Source organism: Hypanus sabinus, chromosome 9 (assembly GCF_030144855.1).
Source record: "Hypanus sabinus isolate sHypSab1 chromosome 9, sHypSab1.hap1, whole genome shotgun sequence".
Classification (NCBI taxonomy): Eukaryota; Metazoa; Chordata; class Chondrichthyes; order Myliobatiformes; family Dasyatidae; genus Hypanus; species Hypanus sabinus.
Window position 1 is genome coordinate 31,112,123 of NC_082714.1, and position 25,605 is coordinate 31,137,727.

Here is a 25,605-nt window from a genome sequence, read left to right on the forward strand (position 1 = left end):
AAAATTGATAGTTGAATTTAATCTCTGACTGGTATTTGATTCAAACATATGTTGTTGGAAATATGAAACATGCAACAATTCAACATAATCTCCAAGGAAAAAAATATTTTGCAATTATTGGCATTAATGTTTTTCATGTTTCCAATAATGAGCAAGGGTCTCTTTCAACTCATAGGAGTTGGCAACCACTTTAATAAAAGTTTTTTTAAAATCAATTTATTGGATAGGATTCAACTGCCAGCTGTAACAAGAAATAAATAATGGGGCTCTTTGCTAAAGCATGTGCTATTACATTCTGTGCCAATTTTAACAAAAATGAATTATGGCAAATGTTGATATCTTTGAACGGTTCACCCATTCTAAAAATTGTCACTGGTATCCAATGAATCATTGAGAGAGACAGCAAGGAAACAGGACCTGTAGGCTACCAAGTCCAAGCCGATTATCAACAACTTATTTATGCTAATCGTACATTAATTCTCTTCTGATTCTCCTTATCTATCCTCAGGATTCTACTGGTCAGTTACTGGTCTGTATTAGAATACAGAACAATTCAGCAGTGGAACAGGACCTTCAGCCCACAATGCCTGTGCTGACCATGATGCCTATTTAGACGAATCCCATCTGCCTACATGTGATCCATATCCATCCATTTCCTAACTATCCATGTGCCTATCTAAATGACTTTTAAGTGTTGCTATAAAACCTGCTTCCTCCACTTCCATCTGCATCGCATTCCAAATACCTACCACTCCTTGCAGATCGCATCTGTGATGAACTAAATTATCAGAGGAATCAGGTGTTAAGACAAATGACAGAATACATTAGTGTACAGTGCAGCAGAAAACATATTACTCTAGAAACCACCAGTGACATACAGATCATCTCTCTGTACCACTTTGGTACAGAAATCTAGATTCCATGTTCATAAGCAACTTTCTAAAATTTACCTCAGATGCAAGTAGAAAACATCTTCCATTTCTCTATCACTTCACTGACCACGCAATGCTTTGTTCCTATCTCAACATTCTTTAAAAGACCAAGACGAGAACCTCATTTAAGTGCATGGGGCTGTTGATTTTTCAAGATTAAAGTGGACATCCAGTTTCACTGTATCTTCAACTTATAAACGTGAAGTGATAGTTAAGAGGACAGAACAAAGAACAGTACAGCACTGGGCAGGCCATTTGGCCCACAATGTTATATCGATCCTGATGCCAGTTATCCATATCCCTCTATCCCCTTCATATTCATGTATCTAAGAGCCTCTTAAATTCATCCAAACTACCTGATTCTTCGATTACCCTGATAACCTATTCCAGGAACCTATCACTCTCTGCATTAAAAACCTGTCCCTCATCATCTTTAAACTCTCTCTTCACAACTTTAGAAATATGTCCTCTGGTGTTTGTCACTTCTGCTCTGAGGGATAGATTCCTACTGTCTAATCTATCTATGCCTCCTATAATTTTAAATAATGCTGCCAGGTCTCCCCTTAGCCTCCATCATTCTAGGAAGAACACCACAATTTGGCCAACCTTTTCTTATAGCTCATCTGCTCTGATCCAGTCAGCATCCTGGTAAACCTCTTCTCCACCCTCTTCACAGCCTCCACATCCTTCCTTTAATGCGGCAACCAGAAGTGCATGCAATACTCCAAGTGTGAACTGAATGAAGTTTTATATAGCTGCAACATCACTTCTTTATTCTTATACTCAACACCACTGTAAATGAGGTTAAGCAAGCCACATGCCTTCTATACCACCTTATCCACTTGTGTAGCAACTATCAGGGAAATATGTACCTGGACCCCAAGATCCATCTGTACCTCAAAGCTATTTGAGTATACCAGTAACTGGATACTTTTTCCTTTCATTTGACTTCCCAAAGTGCAGCACCTAACACTGGGCTGGATTAGATTCCATCTGCCACTTCTTTGTCCATATCTGTAACTGATTTATATCCCACTGTATTCTTTGGTAGTCCTTTACACTGTCCACAACTCCACCAATCCTGGTGTCATCTGCAAATTTTCTAATCTATCCATCTACACCTTCATCCTAATCATTGATACATACCACAGCAATAAAGATCCCAGCACTGATCCATGTGATGGGTTACATTGTCAGCATTTGTAATTGAAGTAAACCTAGACCTCCGATATATCAAAAGTAAAAAATATCAGTGAATACACATTGGAAGCTAGAGTAATGAGTTAATTTGGCTTCCATTGAAAATGGGTTTAATTAGGAATTTGATTTGTTCAATCACTCCTTACAGACGAAATTGGTATCAGATCATTAAATCTCAAATTGCATTTTCACATTCTTTTCTAAATAAAAATGAATGATTCCTCTATAATCAGCACAACACCAAGTTTTTGAAACAATTTTCATAGGTTTGATAACCATCCACTTGTGAAATACCTTAATTGTTTTGTTTTATACTGTGATCATCAAATTCAATGGCCACTATTTAGATTGCAGAATGTAAAGCATAACTTTTGTATCCTCCACTTATTTCTGGATCTTTCTCAATATGCTTCCTCACAATCATATCTTACAGACTAAAACATCAAAAAATCAGTTCCTCCACTGGTAAATGTTTACATGGAAATTTTGCAGCAAACAGGCATGTCAAATAAGATAGATTCCAAAAATTACTTTACTTGTTCTCTACTGGCAGATAAACTCGTGAATATTAAGGACAATAGTGGAAACACAAGCAGATAAATTCAAGTTGTAACTAGGATTTCTGTTATCAAAGGTATTGTTAAGAGTCTAGTTTTAATTGTTTCATAGAACCTTTGGTCCAGGTAAGCCTCTTATTGGTATGAAGTCATTTTTATGAAATACTTACCAGTATTTTACCAATGGACAAGCAGCAGCTGTAAATTACAAATTTCTAGAATCTACACCGACATAAGAAACAACTGGCACTTCAAAGCATCAGAATGAACAGGTAGTCACAATATAGCCTGATTTTTCAGATCACATTACTGTGACTTATTTATCAATTTAACAAATCTTACAAAGCTCCTGCTCCAGACATTGATTGAATGTTGTTTTCTTTTTGTCACCTTACCTCAAGACTAAATTGAAAAGGTTCAGGTTACAGAAATACGCCTGTACAGAATTCACAAATCACTACCCAAAAATGAGAAAGATTAAAATTCACTCTTACAGAAATAATGTGAAAATAGTAAATAAATGAACAAATAATTTCCTTTTTTTTAAACTTCACGTTCATTGAAGCTTGCACAGATCATGCAACTTCAGCTTATGGAAATTCACAACACTATTCGTGTGGATAGTCAGAGGCTTTTCCCCAGGGCTGAAATGGCTAACATAAGAGGGCACAGTTTTAGAGTACATGGAAATAGGTACAGAGGAGATGTCAGGGGTGAGTTTTTTAAACAGAGAGTGGTGAGTGCATGGAATGGGCTGCCGGCAACGGTGGTGGAAGAGGGAAATGATAGGGTCTTTTAAGACCCTGGATAGATGCATGAAGCTTAGAAAAATAGAGGGCTACGGGTAACCTTAGGTAATTTCTAAGTAAGTACATGTTTGGCATAGCATTGTGAGCTGAAGGGCCTGTATTATACTGTGGGTTTTCTATGTTTCTAACGCAGATCCTTTTTTAGGAATCGAATCCCACCACAACAGGGGTCTCCTGTAATCACTTATTCATGAATTTGGGCTGCTTGGTTGTTCAGCTTCTCCAAGGGTCAGTTGATAGTGGATGATTTACCTCCATCTTCTACCCTCCAAATAGCTGATCATTGTGTTTCAATCCTCAGCTGCCTAACTCCATTTTGGGTCTATTTTTTACAGTATGTGATCAATTGCTGATAGGTGGGCACTTCCCATGCTGTCCTCAGTGACTGCTCACTGAGCCACTAACAGGCGTCATCACATCTCCCACTGTCATGAAATTTGTTAGCTTTGCGGCAGCAGTACAATCCAAACATGATAGATGATAAATACAGAAAAAACACTGAATTAAAGGAAGTATGTATGTGCATTAAACAGTTAAATTAAAATAAGTAGTGCAAAAACAGAAATTTATAAAAAGGTCATGAGGTAGTGTTCATGGGTTCAATGTCCTTTTAGAAATTGGATGGCAGAGGGTAAAAAGCTGTTCCTGAATCACTGAGCGTGTGTCTTTAGGCTTCTGTACATCCTTCTTGATAGTAACAACAAGAAGAGGACATGTTCTGGGTGGTGGTGCTCCTTAATGATGGACATCGCCTTTCTGAAGCACCACTCCTTGAAGATGTCTTGGATACCATGGAAGCCAGTACCCATGATGGAGCTGAGTAATTTTACAACTTTCTGCCGCTTACTTTGATCCTGTGCCATGCCTGCCGTGCACCCCCGCCCCCCCATACCAGATGGTGATGCAGCCTGTCAGAATGCTCTCCACGGTACATCTATAGAAGTTTTTGTGTGTTTCAGGTGACAAACCAAATCTTCCCAAACTCCTAATGGAATATAGCTGCCATCTTGCCTCCTTTATAGCTGCATCAATATGCTAGGACCAGGTTAAATCCTCAAAGATATTGACACCAAAGCACTCAAAATTGCTCTCACTCTCTCCACTTCTGATCCCTCTATGAAGATTGGTTTGTGTTCCCTCATCTTATCCTTTCTGAAATCCACAATCAGCTTTTTCGTCTTACTAACATTGCGTGCAAAGTTGTTGTTACACCACTCAACTAGCCTCTCATCAATTTGATAATGAAAGAAATTAACAGCAACTTGCAGTTTTATGTTACAGTTAATACAGTAAAACATAAGATGCATCAGAGGATCTGACAAAGGTAACAAGAATGGTTCAGAGGTACATGTTAACTGAGAGCAGAAATTCAGAGCTTTTTAAGAAGAGAAATTGTCCTGCATCACACTGCATCTAGGTCACTGTTTCGAAGCTGAAGGATAAGCAAACTCCAAATGGATCTCAAGAATCATTCTCAAGTCCATAAAATAGTAATAGTTTCAATTGAAAGAACTCTATATCATCAGAGATTTAATCATCCCAGAACTTGCCCTGGAACTGTAGCAGTGGATTTCAGGTTTTGAAGCATTTTCTATCAAAGTTGCAATGCTTGATCACTCACACTCATTCTCATTACTGCGAGTAGCTGGGAAGAGCTCAACTGGGGGCATGTGCAGCTGTCTATTCTTCTTTGTTTAAATCAACAGAGATCGTGACCAATCATTCCCATCTCCCCATCGCATTCCAAAACTTAAAACGGTCCTCGATATCCCAGCCGACCCTCCCCATAGGTCAGCAGATATGACTGACTCTATGCAAGGAAGAAGTAACAGCACAACAAATATTCAACTGCAAAATAAATTGGAATTAAGGATGAAGGTAGTATTTAGGAAGGATATTTTTCTTGTTTGGTGGTGAAAGATTGAATCAATAATGTAGCTAACTTTGTCACTGAAGATTTTTGTCTTTGCAAATTCAGTTCAGTTCATAGCCCAGCATTAAAATATAGCTTACCTGGTTACTCTCCATCTTCTGATTCAAGCCTCACAACACTTCTATATGCTACTTGCATAATAAGGCATTTGTACTTGGAAAGAAATTAAGACTTACACCATAAGACGTAGGAGCAGAATTAGGCCATTCAGCCCATCGAGTCTGCTTCACCATTCCATCATGGGTGATTTATTATCCCCCTCAAGCCCATTCTCCTCCCTATAAACTTTAATTCCCAGACTAATCAGGAACCTATCATACTCCACTTTAAATATACTCAATGACTTGGCCTCCACAGCTGTCCGTGGCAACGAATTCCACAGATTCAACACCCGCTGGCTAAAGAAAATCCTCCTTTCCTTTGTTCTAAATGAACATCCCTCTATTCTGTGGCTGTGGCTCTGGTCCTAGACTCATCCACTACAGTAAACATCTTCTCCACATGCACTCTATAGAGGACTTGCAATATTCTATAGGTTTCAATGAGATCCCTCCTCATTCTTCTAAACTCCAGAAACAATTGGCTTAAAGCCATCAAACGCTTCTCATACCTTAACACTTTCATTCCCAGAATCATCCTCGTGAGCCTGCTCTGGAGCCTCTCCAATGCCAGCACATCCTTTCTGAGTTAAGGGCTTAAAATACCTCACAATACCCCAAGTGTGGTCTAACCAATGCCTTATAATGCCTCAGCGTTACATCCTAGTTCTTATATTCCAGTCCTCTCGAAGTGGATGTTGAGTGATTTCTACAATGAATACAGACGCACAGTATTTACTCAGTCATTCTGCCTTTTTGGTGTCCCCCATTACTACCTCTCCATTATCATTTTCCAGCAGACCAATATCCACTCTCACCTCTCTTTTACTCTTTACGTATCTGAAAAATCCTTGGTATCTACTTTGATATTATTGGCTATCTTACCTTCACCCTTCATCTTTTCTTTCTTTATGGCTTTTTAGTTCCCTTCTGTTAGTTTTTAAAAGCTTCTCAATCCACTTTCCCACTAATCTTTACTATATTATATGCCCCCTCTTTATCTTTTATTCTGTTTTTGACTTCCATTGTCAAACATAGTTCTCTCACCTTCCCTTTAAAATACTTCTTTATCTTTGGGATGTATCTATCCTGCGCCTTCCAAATTCCCCCAGAAACTCCAGCCATTGCTATTCTGCAGTTATCCCTGGTAGTATCCCCTTTCAAACAACTTTGACCAGCTCCTCTCTCATTCTTCTGTAATTCCCTTAACTCCACTCCAATACATCTGATTTTATCTTCTCCCTCGCAAACTGTAGAGTGAATTCTATCATATTATGATCACTGCCTCCTAAGAGTTCCTTTATCTTAAGCTCCCTAATCAAATCTGGTTCATATTAACACCCAATCCAGAACTGTTTTTTTCCTTATGGGCTCAACCACAAGCTGCTCTAAAAACTCATCTCACTGGCAGTCTACATATTCCCTCTAGTGGGATCCTGCATCAATCTGATTTTTCAAATCTACCTGCATATTGAAATATCCATGTCTGTTGTAACATTCCACTTTTTACATACCTTTGCTCTCTCCAGTTGTAATTTATATCCCATATCCAAGCTACTGCTTGGGGGCCTCTATATAACTCCCATCAGGGTGGTTTTACCCTTGCAGTTTTTAACTCTGCCCACGATGATTTTACATCTTCTGATCCTATGTCACCTCTTTCTATTGAACTCAAATATTGATTTCATATTTTACAAATACAGCTACCCTCTGCCTACCTGCGTATCCTTTCAAACCAATTGTCATTCAGTTGCGACTCAGTGATGCTCATAATGTCATGCCTGCCAACCTCTAACCATTCTACAAGTTCATCTATCTTATTCCGTATACAGCGTGCATTCAAATATAAACCTTAAGTCATGTATTCATCATACTTTTATGATTCTGCCCCATGTTACATTTCAACTCATCCCACTGATGGCAATTTTGCCCTAACATCTGCCTGTCCTCAGAGCCTCACTACACACTGCAGCTGCACCATCCTCAACCCTATCACCTTGGTTATAAAGGAAACATTCCTTTCACATAATTCAGACGCAGCAAGTTGGGGAAGCATTCCTTCAGTTTTTCACTATTAATGAAATACTAACCTACATTCTTAGGAGAGAAGCCAAGAAGTGCCTGTTTGTATTTGTTCAAACTCTCATCATTACAGTCCATCTCCTGAATTTCTTTAAGCGTCTTCTGTGCTGGTGCTTTGTAGTTTGTATCAACCAAGGCATTCTCTTCAACGGGATATATTTCTGGATCCTTGTCTGCCATAATATCTGAGAAAGAAGAAGGTTCACAGGTTTATTCTATTAAACAAAATATAGTGCAAATTATCTGGTATAGAGAGATTCTGCATAATACCATGTGAATATAAATTACCAAAACTTTGAATATTATCATTTAAATTGTGTGCAGTGAGTGGAGAGCAATTTAATTCCTTTGGACAATCATGATATACAAATTGAAAACTGTATCAGTTTAAAATTGAAAATATTGAGCATGACACAACACAGTGAAAACTTGCAAAGGAGCAATTACAATTATCCCTGTTCCCGGCATAACAAAATACAAAATGTCTGTCCTGAGGTCTAATACCCCATCGCCTTTAGTGTCCTAGCTCTGTTAGAAATGAATCCGATGGAGACTAAAATATGTTCCACTGAATGACTTGCAGCCCCATTATTGCCCCTGACCTCTTTGGTGAGAGTACAATGACATGGTGTTTGAGTGGACATGGCTTGGGAGGTGTTGACTTTAAAAACATATATAGGGGTCATAACAACACCTATAAATCACTAATTGAAGTGTGTGCAGGCCTTCTCTGCTCAAGAAACAAATTGCTGGAGGAACTCAACAGGTCAGGCAGCATCTTTGCAGGTCAAGAAATGGAAGGTCTCACCTCCTTGGCCCCACAGAAGCTGCTTGACCTGCTGAGTTCCTCTAGCAATTTGTTTTTGCTCTCTGTGTGCTCTGTCATACTGATGTGATCCTACAAGTATCTGTTTTGACAAGTTAAAGTGATACTTAAGGTGACAAAAATTTTGCTGGTCTCCCTCTAGAGGGACAGGTTATCTTGTTACGGGAAAAAAATCTTTAAAATGTATTAATGATACCTTTCCAGTTATATAAAGGAAAGTTATATAAATTCTGAAGGGGAAAGCTTGCCTGACAAATCTGTTAGAATTCTTTGAGGAAATAACAGGCAGAATAGATAAAGGAGAGTCAGTGAATTTGGATTTGCAGAAGGCTTTTGACAACGTGCCACACATGAAGCTGCTTAACAATGTAAGAGCCCATGGTATTATAAGAGAGATATTCCTATGGATAGAAGATTATCTGATTGGCAGGAGGCAAGAAGTTGGAATAAATGGGGCCTATTCTGCTTGGATGTTGGTGACAAGTGATGTTTCTCAGGGGCTGATATTGGAACCTCTTCTTTTCATGTTGTATGTCAATGATTTGGATGATGGAATTGATTGCTTTGTGGCCATGTTTGTGGACAATACAAAGATAGGTGGAAGAGCAGGTGGCGTTGAGGAAGCAGGGAGTCCGCAGAAGGACTTGGACACATTGAGAGAAAGGGCAAAGAAGTACAGATGGAATATAGCATTTGGCCATGCACTTTGGTAGAGGAATAAAGGCATAGATTATTTACTAAACAAGGAACAAATCCAACAATCAAAGCTGCAAAGAGACTGGGGAGTCCTTGTGCGGGATTCCTTGAAGGATTAAGTTGTAGGTTGAGTCAGTGGTGAGGAAGGCAAATGCAACTTTAGCATTCATTTCATGAGGGCTAGAATATAAGAGCAAGGATGTTAACAAGTTTTGGGCTCCGTATCTAAGAAAAGATGTGCTGGCATTGAGAGGGTCCAGAGGAGGTTCACGCGAATAATTCTGGGAATGAAATGGTTAACACAGCAGGAGCATTCGATGTCTCTGCCCCTGTACTCACTGGAGTTTATTAGAATAAGGGGTATCTCCTTGAAGCCTATGGAATATTGAAAGGCTCAGATAGAGCGTATGTGGAGAGGATGTTTCCTGCAGTGGGTGCATCTAGGACCAAAGGCCACAACCTCAGAATAAAGGAACATCCATTTAGATAAGAGTTAAGAAAGAATTTCTTTAGACAAAGGATGGTAAATCCGTGGAATTCATTGCTATGGATAACCAAGTGGAAACCAAGTCATTTAGCATAGTTAAAGCAGAGGTTGAAAGGTTCTTGGTTAGTCAGGGAGTCAAAGGTTACAAGGAGAAGGCAGGGGTGTGGGGATGAAACGATTGATCAGCCATGATGGAATTGTGGAGAGGCCTTAATGGGCCAAGTGGCCTAATTCTGCTCCTATGACTTATGGTTTAATAAAATCCTTTTAAAGCCTCAATGTATACAATGTGTCAAATATTCATTCACTTACTGGTTATTTTCTGCTAATTATGCAGGTAAACTATGTATTACATCTGTTCAGGTAATAGAAACTCCCTTCCAAAAGTCACAAATCACTACACTACACAAACTGAGATAGAGAATAATATTTGCTTTCTCTAAATTTATGTAAAATATAGAACAGATGAATTATTTCAAAATTCTATCATTTCAACTTGCTTTTCTTGAGTCAAACACTAATGGCAGTGCTTCAATTATGGAAAATGGCAATACAAACTTTTTTATAGGTATTTATTTCCACAATTCATACGCACACGCACACGCATACACACGCACACCACCACCACCACCACCACGAAAATGTATATAATTTGTGGCAAATTTTCATACAAAAATCTACCGTTCAATGTTTCTCACTCTCTGCATGCCCTCTTGGCTGAACAGAGGAACACTTTTAGTAATAGGCTAAGACAACCACACTCCTCCAAAGAGCGTTATATGAGGCCATTCTTACCCTCAGCCATTAGGCTCTATAATGAGTCAACCTATAGACCTCCTCCTGTTAGACCGTTTGTCGTAACTTATTTTTTATTCTTTTTTACTTCTCTTCTAATATTTGTATATCTGTATATCTGTGCACTTGCAATGCTGCTGTGACACTGTAATTTCCTTTGGGATCAATAAAGTATCTATGTATATGTCCATCTAATAGGGACGGCTCAGAAATTGCAGGTCACTTGCTAGGAGACAGAAAGTAGCCAAGAACACATGGTCACACCCTTTTACAACAGCACTGCACCTGAGCAACACAGATGTAGTAAAAAGCAAAGATCATGCCCTAGGGACGCTAAAGGAGACAGCCAGGCACTTTGACGGGTCTAAGCCCTACTTGCAACATGGCACCGAGGCTGTAAACTGCACAAAGTCACATGACAGACAGGCTGGAATGTGGAGAGTATATGGCTGGAAATCCTCATGAAATATCAACACTTTACACCCATATACAACAAAGGATCGACTAAGCAATTAGCCATTGCTGTGTCCTGGTCAGGCATTGAAAGAAAGGTGATTATGTGATTTGAACAACATAAAGGCCAATTTATTGATTAAATAATGCATTTATTTTCACGGTTTTACTAATGAAAACTTCTGCAATGCTTTACACTGAAATATTTGCAGCAACGTATAGCAAGCAACATAAGTCACATGCGCGACAAAAATATCGTAATCTCACACTGAGTCCATTAACTGCCCCTCAACTTGAAGAAGGGCAGGAAGCATTTCCCTGGGAGTCAAGAGGAGGGGCTGGAGTCAACTCCGGTGCAAACACTAACTGACCCATAAGCCAAGAGCAGACTGCCACTGGTTTGCAGGTAAGTGGCAGACATAATGAGTCAGGAATTAAATGCAGGAGCAGAATCGGGTTTATTATCACTGTCTCGTAGAATGTGAAACATGTTGTTTCGCGGCAGCCTCAGGATTTGAAATAGAAAATGGGCAAAGGAGATCAGAGTTTTGTGATCTTCAAGGAAGATTGAAGCTGGGAGTCAGATCATATAATATCCATCCTAGATGAGGTGGGAGGAGGGACTGAAGGGGATGAATAAGGAAACAGTGGGGAGAGTGCTTTAGGATTTTCTCCGCTAACATTCTGCAAGATTGATTTCTTTGTATAAGGCATTAGGTCTCTTCTCTTTTTTAACCACAAATACAGGTTGTCCTTACAAATACTGTGGTGCCTGTCTGCCAGGTTGCAAATTTAAACACGTGTATACCTAAAATGCACACAGCATGGTACAATTTCTCGACCCTTATCACATTCTTCACCAATTCCATCTTTCTGCACTAACCAATATTTATCCACTCAATCAACTTCATTGTCAATGATTTTCTGACACTGAAGACTCAGAAGCTGCTATTAAAACAAAGAAAAAAAAAATCAAATGTGATAGAGGCAATTAACTTAATAGCAACTATTAAGCATTCATTTTCACATGTACTTTTCTTTAAAGTGTTTCATAAGTCTAATTATGATATCGCCTGTATTAAACTCAACAACCTTTCTTAAAGATTACTGCTCCTCAAGTGAGAAATCTTGAGGTATGCCCAGCCAGTGGAAGAGATGGCTCTGTTGCCAGGTTTGCAGCTTAGTGGAGAGGCAGATAGTGTTGAAGAAACAGGTAAGATGCAGATGGACTTAGACAGATCAGCTGAATGGGCAAGAAAGTGGCAAAGGAAATACAAATGCATGGCCATGCACTTTGGTGGTAGAAATAAATGTGCGGACTATTTTCTAAATGGGGAGAAATTCCAGGAATCTGAGATGCAGAGGGACTTGGGAGTCCATGTGCAGATCACCCTGAAGGTTAACTTGCAGATTGAATCAGTGGTGAGGAAGGCAAATGCCATGTTAACATTCATTTCAAGAGGTCTAGAATACAAGAGCAAGGATGTGATGCTGAGGCTTTATAAGGCACTGGTGAGATGAGTATTGTGAACAGTTTTGGGCACCTCATCTGAGAGAAGATGTGCTTGCATAGGAGAGGGTTCAGAGGAGATTCACAAGGATGATTACAGGAATTAAAGAATTACCATATGAAGAACATTTGACGGCTCTGGGTCTGTACTCACTGGAATTCAGAAGGATGAGGGGTTCTCATTGAAACCTCTCACATGTTGAAAGGCCTAGACAGAGTAGATGTGGACAGGATGTTTCCTATGGTGGGAGAGTCTAATACAAGAGGGCACAACCTCAGAATAGAGGGTTGCCCTTTCAAAACAGAGATGCAGAGAAATTTCTTTAGCCAAAGGGTGATGAATTTGTGGAATTTGCTGCCACGTGCCAGGTTGTTGGGTGTATTTAAGGCAGAGATTGATAGGTTCTTGATTGGACATGGCATCAAAGGTTAGGAGGAGAAGGCCATGAACTGAGGTTGAGGAGGAGATGGAAAAAAGGATCAGCCATGATTGAATGGTGGAGCAGACTCAATGGGCCAAATGGCCTAATTCTGCTCCTATGTCTTATGGTGTTATGGACATCATGAGAAATGTCAACACAAAATGGTCCCACCATTCCGCAGCCACTCCTACAGTATTAAAACTTCCACTAACATCTTCCACCTTTGTGTAAGCTTGGTGGACACAATCCTTGTCCACACCTCATCTATAAACCACACCTCTGCTCTTAAAACTTCTCCTCCCTGAAAGGGCAAGGGCAGAATTCACCAGATCCTGACATTCCAGCCTCCATATTCAATGGATCAGCCTTCACAGTTTCTACAAAATCCAACAAGATTCCACCGTCAGACACAAACTCTTCTCTTCCATAAGCTCCTCCTTATTCAGGTAGAAAGCCCATGTACACTTAAGCGATACTGATGATGATTGTCATGGTGCTGTCATCATGCCATAGAGTGGAATCACATTTAAACCATGAGAGATGACAAGAGGCTGGTGTTCACCAGAACCACTGCTGCCCCTCATGGTTAGTGCCACAACATCCCTTTTAGTCCAGTTGAGACTAGATTGATTGACACACTTTGCAGCCACTTTGACTGGTATCCAAAACTAGCCTTGCAATAGAACGGCAAGGTTAGTATGGCAGCTATCAAGACTGCCATTGTCCCCGCTAGATAGTAAATGGAGGGGCAGCATGGTTGTGTAGCAGTTAGTGCAACACTTTACAATGGCGGCTATAAGATTGGGGTTCGCTTCCCACCACTGTCTGTATGGAGTTTGTTCTCCCCGTGACCACATGGGTCTCCTTCCGTTGCTTTGCTTTCTTCCCGCACTCCAAAGGCGTACGGTTAGGGTTAGTGAGCTGTGGAAATGCCATGTTGGCAACGGAAGTGTGGCGACTCCTGCGGGCTGCCCGCGCAATCCTCACTAATGTGATTTGACATAAATGACACTTTTCACCGCATGTTTCAACGTACGTGTGAATCGCTTTTCCTGGTTGTGCTGCAGCTGAAGTTAGAAGATTGGCCGTCATTTGCTGTGGGTTGAAGTGACATTCTGCACCACATCCATGCTGGTATCGATCCGCGTTCTGTTAGAAGCTCTGTACCAGGATGAACTGGACGAGGCATGCTGAAGTTGTGCTAACACATCCAGCACATTACTGTGTGTAGCCCTCAGAGTCTGTTGTAGGTTCTGTCAATAAAGATCCTGAATATTCCATGATAAAAACATGCCCACAGTGAGCTGTCACCCTGCCCTCTGCTTAGGCCATTCTTACATATAGTCCTGCTTCTAAATCTCCATAATGTGCAGTTTTAGTAGCTGAGCCGGGAAAGCACAGGAGTAAGACTAAAGCGAAAAGGCAAGCGCTGGGCCATTGATGGACAGGAGATTGCTTATGGTCGGAGATCTGGGAAGATCAAATCATATGCAGCTGATAATCCAAAGAGACCATCATGTGAGAAGAAGTGAACTGTGACAAGAAGGATTAGGTATGAATACCCCATCTACATCATCTACGTGGTTCATTCCAAATTTTTGATGCTCATTGTGTGGAGCTTGTGTATTCTCTCTGTGTTTGTGTGGATTTCCCTTTATTTCTCCAGTTTCTTTCCATATCCCACACATGTGCAGGTTGATAGATTACCTGGCCATGGTACATTGTCCTCGGTGCAGTAAGAGTTGAAATCTGAAGGGAATTGATGGGAACAGGACTGAGAGTTGGTTATAGGAATAATTAATCAGGGAATTGATTTGCTCTGTGTGAGCGGGCATAGATTGAATGGGCTAAACGGCCTCTTTCTATGTTAAGTAGAAATATGAATACAAAATAGTAAAGCTGTCAATTGGAAGGAGAATGTTTCTGTTGCACCGTGCTGTATTGGGGAATTTGTGCTCAATCTTGCTTGTGCACCCAGTACACCATGGAATGATTTTCAACTGACCTGAAAACCAGGTTAATTCCAGATAGCCTGAACCTCACAACAAGTCATTCACAGAGTTGAGTCCAAGCTGCTGCACTAGGGCAACAATAAGTGAACTGGTGATGATTGATGAATGGTATTAGGAAATATTGGGCTTGTCCTGCACCAAAACAAACTGGTGCGAACACTGCAGCGCAATCCAATTTAACAATACTCTACATGCAAGCACACCACCAGGACCAAGGGAACACATTCTAGACTGCCACCTTCACACTGCACTGACAGAGGTTTCACGTCAGGGATGAAACGTCCACAGAAAAGAAAAATCCAATGGCATTGTTGAAAAGGAGCAGGCGATTTCATGCATTGAATTGGTCACCAGCTTGCTTTCTACCAACTGTCTAAACAGATCATCTGGCCACTGTGCAGGACATTATCTGTGCAAATCAGCCACTGCATCTCCTAAACTTTAATTTATTTTCTGCAGGGCTTTGGTGTGTCCTAAGGTTATGAAAGATACTTATAGCACCATGAATTGAAAATGACATATCATACCACAACAAGTTTGTGTACTTCGTATTTCGTCCAATAAAAACAATTGCAAAGGCAAGTCTGGGACTTAGCTCAAGTTGCACAAAACCAATGACTTCTCTGCAAGCTCCTCCTTGCTTATCAATGCACAGTCATGGGTGCTAGTGTGCCATGCAGGCCTGGATGCCATTTAACAGATTTTCATCCATGCAGGTCATATACATGAAACAAAGTCACCACAACTTTTTTGTTTGGCATTACCTGCATGGCTCTGGGCTATAAGGCCAGATCTGCAAAGTCACATCTAAATGATGTATTTAACTCCTGTTTCTTGAACCCCACTCCTTCACCGCCCACTGGTTTCCAAACCCCACGTAATCTTCATCCAAATCTGCTGACCTGACCACCAGGCCCTTATTCTAACCGCCAATCTCCCAGACACTCCACCGCCGATTCCCAACTCACTGACCTAACCGTCTCCAGCACTCTTCCCTTTATAGTCCATCTGCTGAACTCCCCACTCCAATCCCATTCTGATCCCCGGTCGCCAACCATTATCATCATCCTTCCCCCATCAATACTACTAATCTTGGTCCTCCCCACAAGTCTGTTTTATTCCCCTTGGTAATCCTCTTGCTGATTTCTACGATCCTCCGTAGGGTTGTGTGGTCCGATGCCTTGCATCTTCCATACCACACAGTGATTCAGCCAGACAGGACACTCTCGATGGTGCTCCTGTAGAAAATTGTTGGAATCAGGGCAACAACCTCAATCTCCTCAGAAAGTGTATATGTTGCTGTGTCTTCTTGACTAATGAGGAGGTGTTGTTGGTCCAGGTTAAATTGTCCATTATATGCACACCCAGGAACTTTGTGCTCTTCACTCTCTCCACAGCAGAGCCACTGATGTGCAATGGAGAGTGGTTGACCTGCTCCTTCCTGAAGTCCACAATAACCTCTTTTGTCTTGTCCCCATTGAGACCCAGGTTGTTGCTCTCACACTGGTTGGCAAGCTCTCTACCTCCTATCCGTATGCCAGCTCATGAGCAAACTTGATGAAGCAGTTTGAACTGGATCTGGTAGTGCAGTCATGAGTTAGCAACATGAACAGCAGCGGCCAAGCACAAAGCCCTGTCGGGACGTGATGGAGCTTAAGATGTTGCTGCAACTGGGACTGACTGCGATCTATCCATCAAGAAGTCCAAGATCTAGTTACAGAATGGGGTTTTGAGACCCAGTGAGGACAGTTTACACACCAGCCTCTGAGGGGTGATTGTGTTAAAACACTGAGCTGTTATCAATGAACATCCTTGCATATGAGGCATTGTTTTCCAGGTGGGACAAAACAGAGTGGAGGGCCAAAGCTATTGGCACCATTAGTGCACCAAACTGGAATGGGTCCAATACAGCTGGAAGGTGGGATTTTATATGGCCCATGGTATTCACGATTTACTATTAAATTGCATATTTAGCACACAGTCAAATTCCTCTGTAGTTTTTTTACATGGATGAAACACTGCCAAAAGGGCAACCAAAGTTGATGCTAATTGCAGGTTTTGCCTGAATATCCACCAACCTTGTCATAATATACCCAAATTTGATACAGAGGTGGGGGGCATAAATCTACAGAAGTAGATAGCCCAGTAAGTTGCCAGCTTCTTCCTTAGATATTTATATCAAAGTACGATATTATGCTTAGAAGTTTTTCAATTTTTAATATGCTATATACTTATGCCATGAAGATGCATTAAGGAAAATAAAAATACCATTCATATCTCAGTGAGTATATAATAGGAAACACTCATAAAATTGCAATAAAGCACCAGAACACATAAGGTCTACTGCACCCACAAGGTGGACTAGAATTGTCTAGATGCAAGAGTAGCTACAACTGACTACTTTGGTCATCATCCTTCCATATAAGACTTCAGTTGTGACTGCAAGCTAAAACCTCCTACCAAGACTGAGGTTAAGTTAAGTAGGGTGTGGATTGAGGTTGGGGGTTTGGTGGGGCTTGTACATAGACTAGAGATGGACATGGAAGGTTTTTGGGGCAGTGAATGAGAGGAATAGGGTGCAAGGTTTGGGAATTTAATTTAGTTAGCATGCAGGACTCCAAGTTCAATCGAGTAGATTTTTTAAAACCATGCGTCTACTTGTGTCCCAAAAATGATCACACCAGGACAATGTCTGCAAGTTATTCTGCAACGTTCCAAGCGAAGAACTGAAGGTGGAACGAGGTCTGCCTTGGCTCCACTTTCTCCAATATTGAGTCAAAATTAAGTTGGTGACCGGCAACTAGAAGAAAATATCGAAAAACTTAGCACACAGCGTGGAATGACCCAGAAATGCTCATAATACTTGAAAGGAAAATCTAGTTTCAATCTGCATGGTGTTCAGATATAAGAGCAATATGTAATTTAGCTTCCACAACCCATTACCTTGCTGCTGCACCTGGCAATCAGATGTTGTGTGAAGAGACTATCCAAGGAAATGCAGTCGAAGGGTAAACTGGATTTACTGCTGGGGGTGGTAGTGTGGGACCTACTTTACGGGCGAGGATAGATTTGGGTAGAGAATTTGATGAACTAATATGAAATAAAGAAGGAACCTGAATGGATTACATTTAACTCCCTTTTCACCCAAAATGTAATTGTCCTAATGTACAGGATACTGTAGACTCAAATCTTGTAGCATTACCCTCCTGTGTCATTTATGGGATAAATAAAAGGAAGTGAAAAATACCTTGAGCAAAGCACACAAAATGAAAAAGAATGAAGCAACACCTCATCTCAGAAAATAGAAAACACTTGTCAATAGATATTTCTTGTTTTGCTTTCTATCCCCATTATGTCATCTCTACAGAGAGACACCTGGCACTAAGTGTTGATGCAATGAGATCAAAAAGCCTGCAAGGATATTGAAAGACATTTCTGCCAATCACAGGGTTGTGTCTCACACACACACACACACACACACACACACACCAGGAATTTAAAGAGGAAACACTGAAAACAAATCTGCAATTGATACAGATTTCTCTGCTCTTTTGGCTAATACTTTAATGCTTTCAACTTTACATCATAAACTTAATATCTCTATAACCTCATTATATCTACTGCAAGCTCTCAGTGATATGCAATAATGAGGAATCTTGCTAATAGTCTGTGAGACAGTGAAAATAATATTTTCCAACAAAGTGTATTTATACAGGATTAGAAAACAATGACAGTTATTCACCAGTAACTAATGACCTCATTTCAAGTGAGGGATTCTCTGTCAAGGAAAGAATAGATCACATCTACAACATGCTTATTTCTTGCTTTCAAACCCTGAAGTTGAGTTCTATATAATTGAGAAGGATAGTTAGGCCATTGTGGTGAACACGTCTGGACACGTCCCCTGCTGACTGCTCCTGCGGCTCCTCCCACAGACCCCTGTATAAAGGCGATCAAGGCCTGAGCCCGGCCTCTCAGTCTCCAGGATGTAGTGTGGTGGTCACTCACTGCTTGTTCCTTCTTCCAGTCAATAAAAGCCGATATCTCACCTTCACGTCTCAGAGAGAGAGCTATTGATGGTGCATCAGCCATGTCAGAAGTTTGTTGTGTGTTAGCCTTATTGGGGTCAAACTTGAATCACAAGTAAGCCCTAGATACAGAAAGATCAGAGGTTTTCCTTTTTACAGAAATTTGTGGATAGGCATTTAAAATAACTGACTATATCTCTTTTTTTACTCTAAGATTGAATGCTTTGAACTTCAGCGGGTTAAAACAAATGTTGGAACAATTGCATTTGGGTTCATCATAATTTGTCAAGGTGTCAGGATTCAGAAATGAAGAATTTCATTTTATCCAGACCACCTATCCAACATCAACTGTGCAGAACTTTCTGCAATTTACCTTCAGAAACAGAAAGACAGAAATTTGTCCTTGGACACATCAATACAAATGGCACTGAATTCTGGATGAGCAGAATAAAAAGATAGTATTTTGCATACTTAGTATGAGCAACTAAAGGAAAATTTCTTCCACACAGTAAATGAGTCCTCATACATATCATTTAATAATAATCATGAAGATATGTCATCCCTGACTAAAGCAATAGTTTTTTTTCTGAGCATTATGATTAAGATTACCTGTGGATGTGTGGATAACAGAGGCTAATTAATATGGATCCATCTAAAAGATTTGTAATAAATTGGAAAGGCGTAGCAGTAGGTATAATCTTGTAATTGGTCAGAGGATCAGAAAGTAGGAACAGGGGGATACATTCTCTGACTGGGTTGTGAGAAGTGCTGATTACCTAGGCCTGTACTGGGTGAAAGAATAAGGAGCTGAAAATCTAGGTCTGTTGATATGGTATAGAGAGGAAACAAGGTAAGATCATAAAAGGACTTTAATTTTCACTTATTTATGGAACACAGAAATACAGAAAAGGCCAACATATATTACCCACAACTAATTACTCTTAAGGTGGTGGTGTTAAGGCTGTGGCTTAACTAACTAAAGTTTTCACTGCAAGAGATTCAGGAACTGGGTCACAGCTTTTTTGGGTTTATATTCCATGGGTTTATCTGCACACATTAATATTCTAAAGGCTTACACAGGCTTACTGACAACAGGACTGATGAGATTGGTGAAAGAGGATGGTAAAGACATGTCTGGAGGAGATTAATAAATATCTGAAATTATCAGCAGAGAGAAAGAGAAGTATAAAAAGAGTATTATAAATGTGGGATACATGTGCAATCTTCACCGTGAAGCCTACAACACACCTCTGCAGAAGATTAAGTTTTGTGGCTTGAGGATACATTGGGCATGAACAGTGTAGGAACCAAAACCAGGGAGATGAACATTAAAGTAGGGCGAAGAATTAAGAAGGTGGGCAACTGGAAGCTCATGTCACCCTCATGAAGTGACTTAAAACTGTTCGATAAACCAACCATTTGGTGGCGGGATGACCAACTGTGTCTGTCCTCCTCAAGGTTCAGGAGCATTTTGCTCTTTTCCTCCTGTCTACCACCTCATCCAGACTGCCGTCTTTTAATTTCCAATGCCAGTACCACCATTTTTCACACTTTATCCCTCATTCATCACTTAATCGCTTCCACCTTCATTTCAGCTTTGCAGACCTTTCCTTGTATTCTCGCCACATCCCTCCCCTTGCCCTACATCTTAAATATTACTTGATCTTCAAATTTTGCAAGTACTGGCAAAAGACTGTCAAACCAAAAATTAACTCTGCTTCTGCCTCTACAGATTCTGCATGACCCATGTTTCTATTTTAATTCAAATTTCCAATGTTGGTAATAGTTTGCTGTTTGCTTCTTCTGTGTTTATTGGATTGTTGTGGTGTATTGTTTTATTAGACTCAGTATCTAACAATTCTCCTCAATCTTATTCTCCATTATTTCTACACATTCAGTGATACACTTCCTGAAAGACGTATTGAAAGAATTGCTTAAAAAATTATTTGGAATCCATCAGTATGAGTGGTGAGAAAGAGACATAAAATGCCAGAATTAATATCGATTATTACTTTAAATTTAGAACAAAGAACAAAGAAGGAATATAAATAAATTTTCTTAAGTGCAACATACATATCCTTTTACACAATGTGAATCAAATAGATTGCACATGTCAATGTACTTTCCCACAATAACCATAGTAATAATAAGAAGAAGAAGAAATAACATTCTCACAAATGTTTCAAACTGATCCTTAGTCAATCCAATGATGCAACACAAATATATCCAAAATTTGGCTTTATTTTTCATGAGAATTATTTGACATACTGGGATTGCTTGTAATTTAACTTCAACTCCCGTATGAACCTGATGGAATCTGCTTTGGAGATACTAAGCAGTGAATTTTTATTTAGTGACTTAACCATCAATACTCTACACAAATAATGCAATCAGGAATTAAGCTATTCGCCCAGATTTGTAAGGGCCCTTTTATAGATAATAAAACTGAACCATGAAGATAGCCTACCTCCAATTTTAACATCATCAGTTTTGAATAAGGGGAGATGTCATTTCCCACCAGGTCAGAAGAGGTTTGACAGCAGAAAGGGCATTTTAAGTTAAACTGAAGAAGCTTAGGCATACTTCCTCAGGCCTCACAATACACCCTGTAGCCCCCTTCATGCTGTGTTCCGTAACTCCTTTCCAGAATCCCTATTTCTACAATTACTTGGCATGAGGTTGGGTAATAACAGATGTAGTATTAATAGTTTTAGGCAAGGCAGATAAGAGGGAGCATGATAACTCTGCAGCAGACTGTGTAGATTCAGGGCCCTGATTTTAACCATGCCTGCCCTACAGGTAGGGGAAGTGGTAATGGGTCAGTATGTGCCTTTTCTGTCACTTTATGGGTTATACAGGAACATAAAGGAAGGCTGCATCTGGTTCACACTTCAGGAAGTTATGAAAGCTTTACAGCTTTAATCTACCAGGTCTCATTCTCAGAGAGCAGGCAGATGAATTGCTCTCTGACCCCTCACCCCTGATATATTCCACAATTAAAATTGTGATTTGGGGAACAGTTAATGGATTAACTGATAGAAAAATTAAATTAGAGGCAATATCATATTGGAGGAAATGGTAAAACTATTTAGAGAAATGATTCTGAAATATAAACTGAAACATCTTTCAAAAAATCATGTTGACAAAGCTGTAAAAAAATAGGCTCCAAAAACTATAAATACATCACACAGAAATAATGGTTAATCCTATACAAAGTAAATATGAGTGAACCACATATTCATTTATGTTTTGGAGGCAATGCTTTAAGAATAATAAGGTTGACAAAGAAGTATAGAAGAAATTCATCACAGCATCACAGCATGAACCGGGTATGTGAAGGAGCTAAAAAGAACAGAGTTCTTTCTATACAAGCAAAGAAGTTTAATGAAAATCTGAGTGAAGTGTTCAAAATAAAAGGTTGCTTCTTTCAAATAAATGTTGTGGCTACTGCAAGGATTCACATTAAAAATGAAGGTAGAGATTGCATTTTTATAAACAGAGATGATTGTTGAAGCAGATGAAAGAATAATTATTTTAGATTTTAAATGGGGACATTTTTGAAAATACAATGTTCAGTGTGGAAGAGAGAAGAGAGTTTTAGTAAATAACTGAACCCAGTGAAGGTGTGATGTGCCAATAACTGTGTATAATTCCAAAAGTCCAGTCTCATCGGTTCCTTCTCATAACCAAAACTTCCAGTCACAACCAAAGAATTACCAGCTTTCTCATATCTGCATCATTACCACTAGTACTACCCCAGGATCTAGCCTTGGTGAACTACAAATTGCATCACTTTCCACGTATTCTACAAATACAACACAGGATAAGTTTATAAAGCAGAGTTTTACCTCACCACAGCTTGTCTTGACTCATCCACTGTCTCTCAATTGTCAGACTGTTTGATCAGGATTCAGCAAGGGGTGAGCTGAAACTTCCCCCAACACTAGAAAGACTGAAGTAGTCATCTTCATACCTTGTCATAAGCTGCATTTCCCAGCTATTGACTCCACCACTCTCCCTTGCCAATGTGAAACTAAAGCAGACCATTCACAACTTTAGTATGTACTTGGCCCTACAATGGCAGGACCTCATATCCATTCCACATTAGAGTCCTATACTCCCACATCAATAATACTGCCTAGATCCAGCCTTACTTCAGCACATTAATTTTGGAATTCGTGTCAATGTCCTTGTTAACTCTAGGCTTGACTTTACTAGTATAATCCTTACTGTCCTCCCTAGTTATGCCCTCCACAGCCATTCAAAACCTTGTTGCCTGTGTAATAACTCATACCATTGACTCCCAGTTAAGCCATGCCTCTATATTAACCCTCTCATCCTTGCTTTCAAATCCTCCCATGTCTCGCCCCTCCCTACTGATGTAAACCTTTCCAGATCTATTAAGTCTTTAAGAGATCTGCAGTCTTCCAATTTTAGAATAATTTCGGATTCAGTCGCTTCACTAATGGTAAACATTCAGCTTCCAAAGGACTCAGATCTGCTGTAAATTCCCAATTATCTTCCTTTCGCAAAACAAACCTATCAGATCAAGCTTTTGGTCGTCTGCCACTTTAAGTTCTTACTTCAATGTTTCTTTTCGTATTGACAATAATCCTCTGAAGAATCTTCTGGCTGCATCAGAAGGTTTTCTATAAATGGAAGCTCTCTGTTAGAATTGTGTGCGGAAACAGAAAATTAATACCTCTCATAATGTACTTCAATTACCATATTAGTAGGCAATTGAACGGGTTGCAGTAAGGACATGAAATCAAGAGAAGCAAACTAAAGACACTAGGTGGCTGGCATAGTCTGACCATAGACTTCAAGCCAATCTATAATTAAATATTTAGACAACATAAGGATTGCTACAGGAGAAATTTTGCCAAGGAAGTGTGCATGAGCAGAGCTTGCTCTCAGAATAAAGCACACAGACATGGCAAGACAATAAAGAGATTGAAAACAGCGTAAAATACTCAAAAGCAGAGCATTTTATCGGAAATACCAATATTGGGTGTGAAAGATAAAAAAGGGTTGTGATGGAAGCTATACATCACAGGCATTATAATTTCAGAGGCTTGGTGAGCGAAAGAAGGCACATCCCTTGAGTGATTTAAAACCACTCAGGGTAGCTGAAGTAACTGTTCTAAAGCACCGAAAACCAGCAGCTGTGCATGTAAAGGTCCTGCCTAACGGGACCATATGTTCAACTGAGGAGACACTTTTTGGAGAGATGCGCAGCCATCATGTAGTTGCACCTAGATTGCCTTGCTGCATCTTGGTAGCCAGCTACAAACACAAGCACCTTTCAAAAATACATTCACATTACCAAGCCTCAGAAATAAAGCAGAACCTTATTCTTGTTTAGCAGTTTCAGTTCAAGAAATGCTCCTCACTGTTAAGCTACTCCAGTACAATTGTTTCACCGTGGGGAGTGACACATTCCAGAGACTTCACACAGCCCAGGTAATGCATGCGTAATCCACAATAAGGACTGGATCATTTACAAAAATCGAGCATAAAGCCATATTACTACACAATGCTCAGTGCAAGTCTTTTTTTTCTGTATGAAGTGAATTCTAGTGGGTTAAAGGTATCAAAGTTCGGATTCTTAAAAAGGAAATTAAGCTGACAGAAACTCTCATGCACAAACACTCTCATACAGAGTTATGAATGGAGCAACATTGATCAAACTATAGAAAGCAAAAATGAAACAGTGCTTAAACATAATTCGCAGACTGGCCTGAAACCAGCCTACCTCACAATTGACTGTTTTCATCGGTCATAATTACTGCACATATTTACTGACGATGTCTCAGTATCAGGCGTATTTGTCAGCAACAAAAAGTTATTTCGCATCTGCAAGATATATATGGGTGTGGCTTACCAATGCTAATTTACACTTGCACATACAACACATTACATCACAAAGTAACATTGCTTTTATATATCTTTCAACCAGGAGCTCATTTTATGAACCCCATGATTATAAATGCAAAACAATGAGAATATATTAATACAGATACTAAAGAGAATCTGCTCAGTCAGCAGTGATGTGAGCAGGCTTGGTCTTGCAGGAAACCCATTGTATAGCTCTTCAAACAAAGGATGGGATTTTGGATTTGAAAGAACAGAAATTTAAAAACTCACAGCTCACCTTTGTAGCATACTGTCAACCACATAAGTTCCAGGAGCTGGCTGCCAAACTCACACACATCCAATCCCAACATGGCAATCTTTCTCCAAGCAGTGTGGATGCTGACTCACTCAAAAATGAGCACAATAAAAAAAAGCCAACAGGCAGAACAAAATATCCTTTATACTGCACCCATAAAGTACATGAGGAAAATATCAGGAAAAGTAATCGTGGAGCAGAGGATTTCACATGCTATAAACTGACTGCAATGAAACTGCAAGAAACTGTAATGAAAAAATCCTATTCGTCTGCAGACGCTATTGATTTGCTAGCTGCCCTAATGCTATGCTGCTCTCAACTCCCATCAGTCATTATCTCGCAGATGTCTATGATCTCATCTCCCTCCCACCACATGCAGCACACACTTGAATACAAACACAATCTTCCCCATGTAGAGAGAATATGTAATGTTCCCAATTCACTGACTGGTATTTGTAATCCTGAGGTTTGTGTAACATCGCTGTGCTAACTGGGAAAATGCAATATATCCTTACCAATGCAGATAAAACCACTTCCCAACAGCAGTAAACGAGCAATGAGAAGGTGCACATGAAACATAAGCAATCGTCTAT

General features: G+C 39.9%; 1 protein-coding gene across 2 annotated transcripts in view; it reads right to left on the reverse strand.

Moving 5' to 3' along the window:
- The window catches only part of arhgdig (Rho GDP dissociation inhibitor (GDI) gamma), a 50,715-nt gene extending 25,597 nt beyond the window's left edge, over nucleotides 1-25,118 (reverse strand). For both annotated transcript variants that reach the window (XM_059978648.1, XM_059978647.1), the window contains exons 1-2: nucleotides 24,995-25,118; nucleotides 7,620-7,796 (exon numbers count right to left, since the gene is read on the reverse strand). In XM_059978648.1, the coding sequence (XP_059834631.1) occupies nucleotides 7,620-7,796; nucleotides 24,995-25,067 (250 nt within the window). In that variant the 5' untranslated portion in view covers nucleotides 25,068-25,118. The remainder of the gene's footprint in view (nucleotides 1-7,619; nucleotides 7,797-24,994) is intronic.
- Nucleotides 25,119-25,605: the final 487 nt, after the last annotated feature.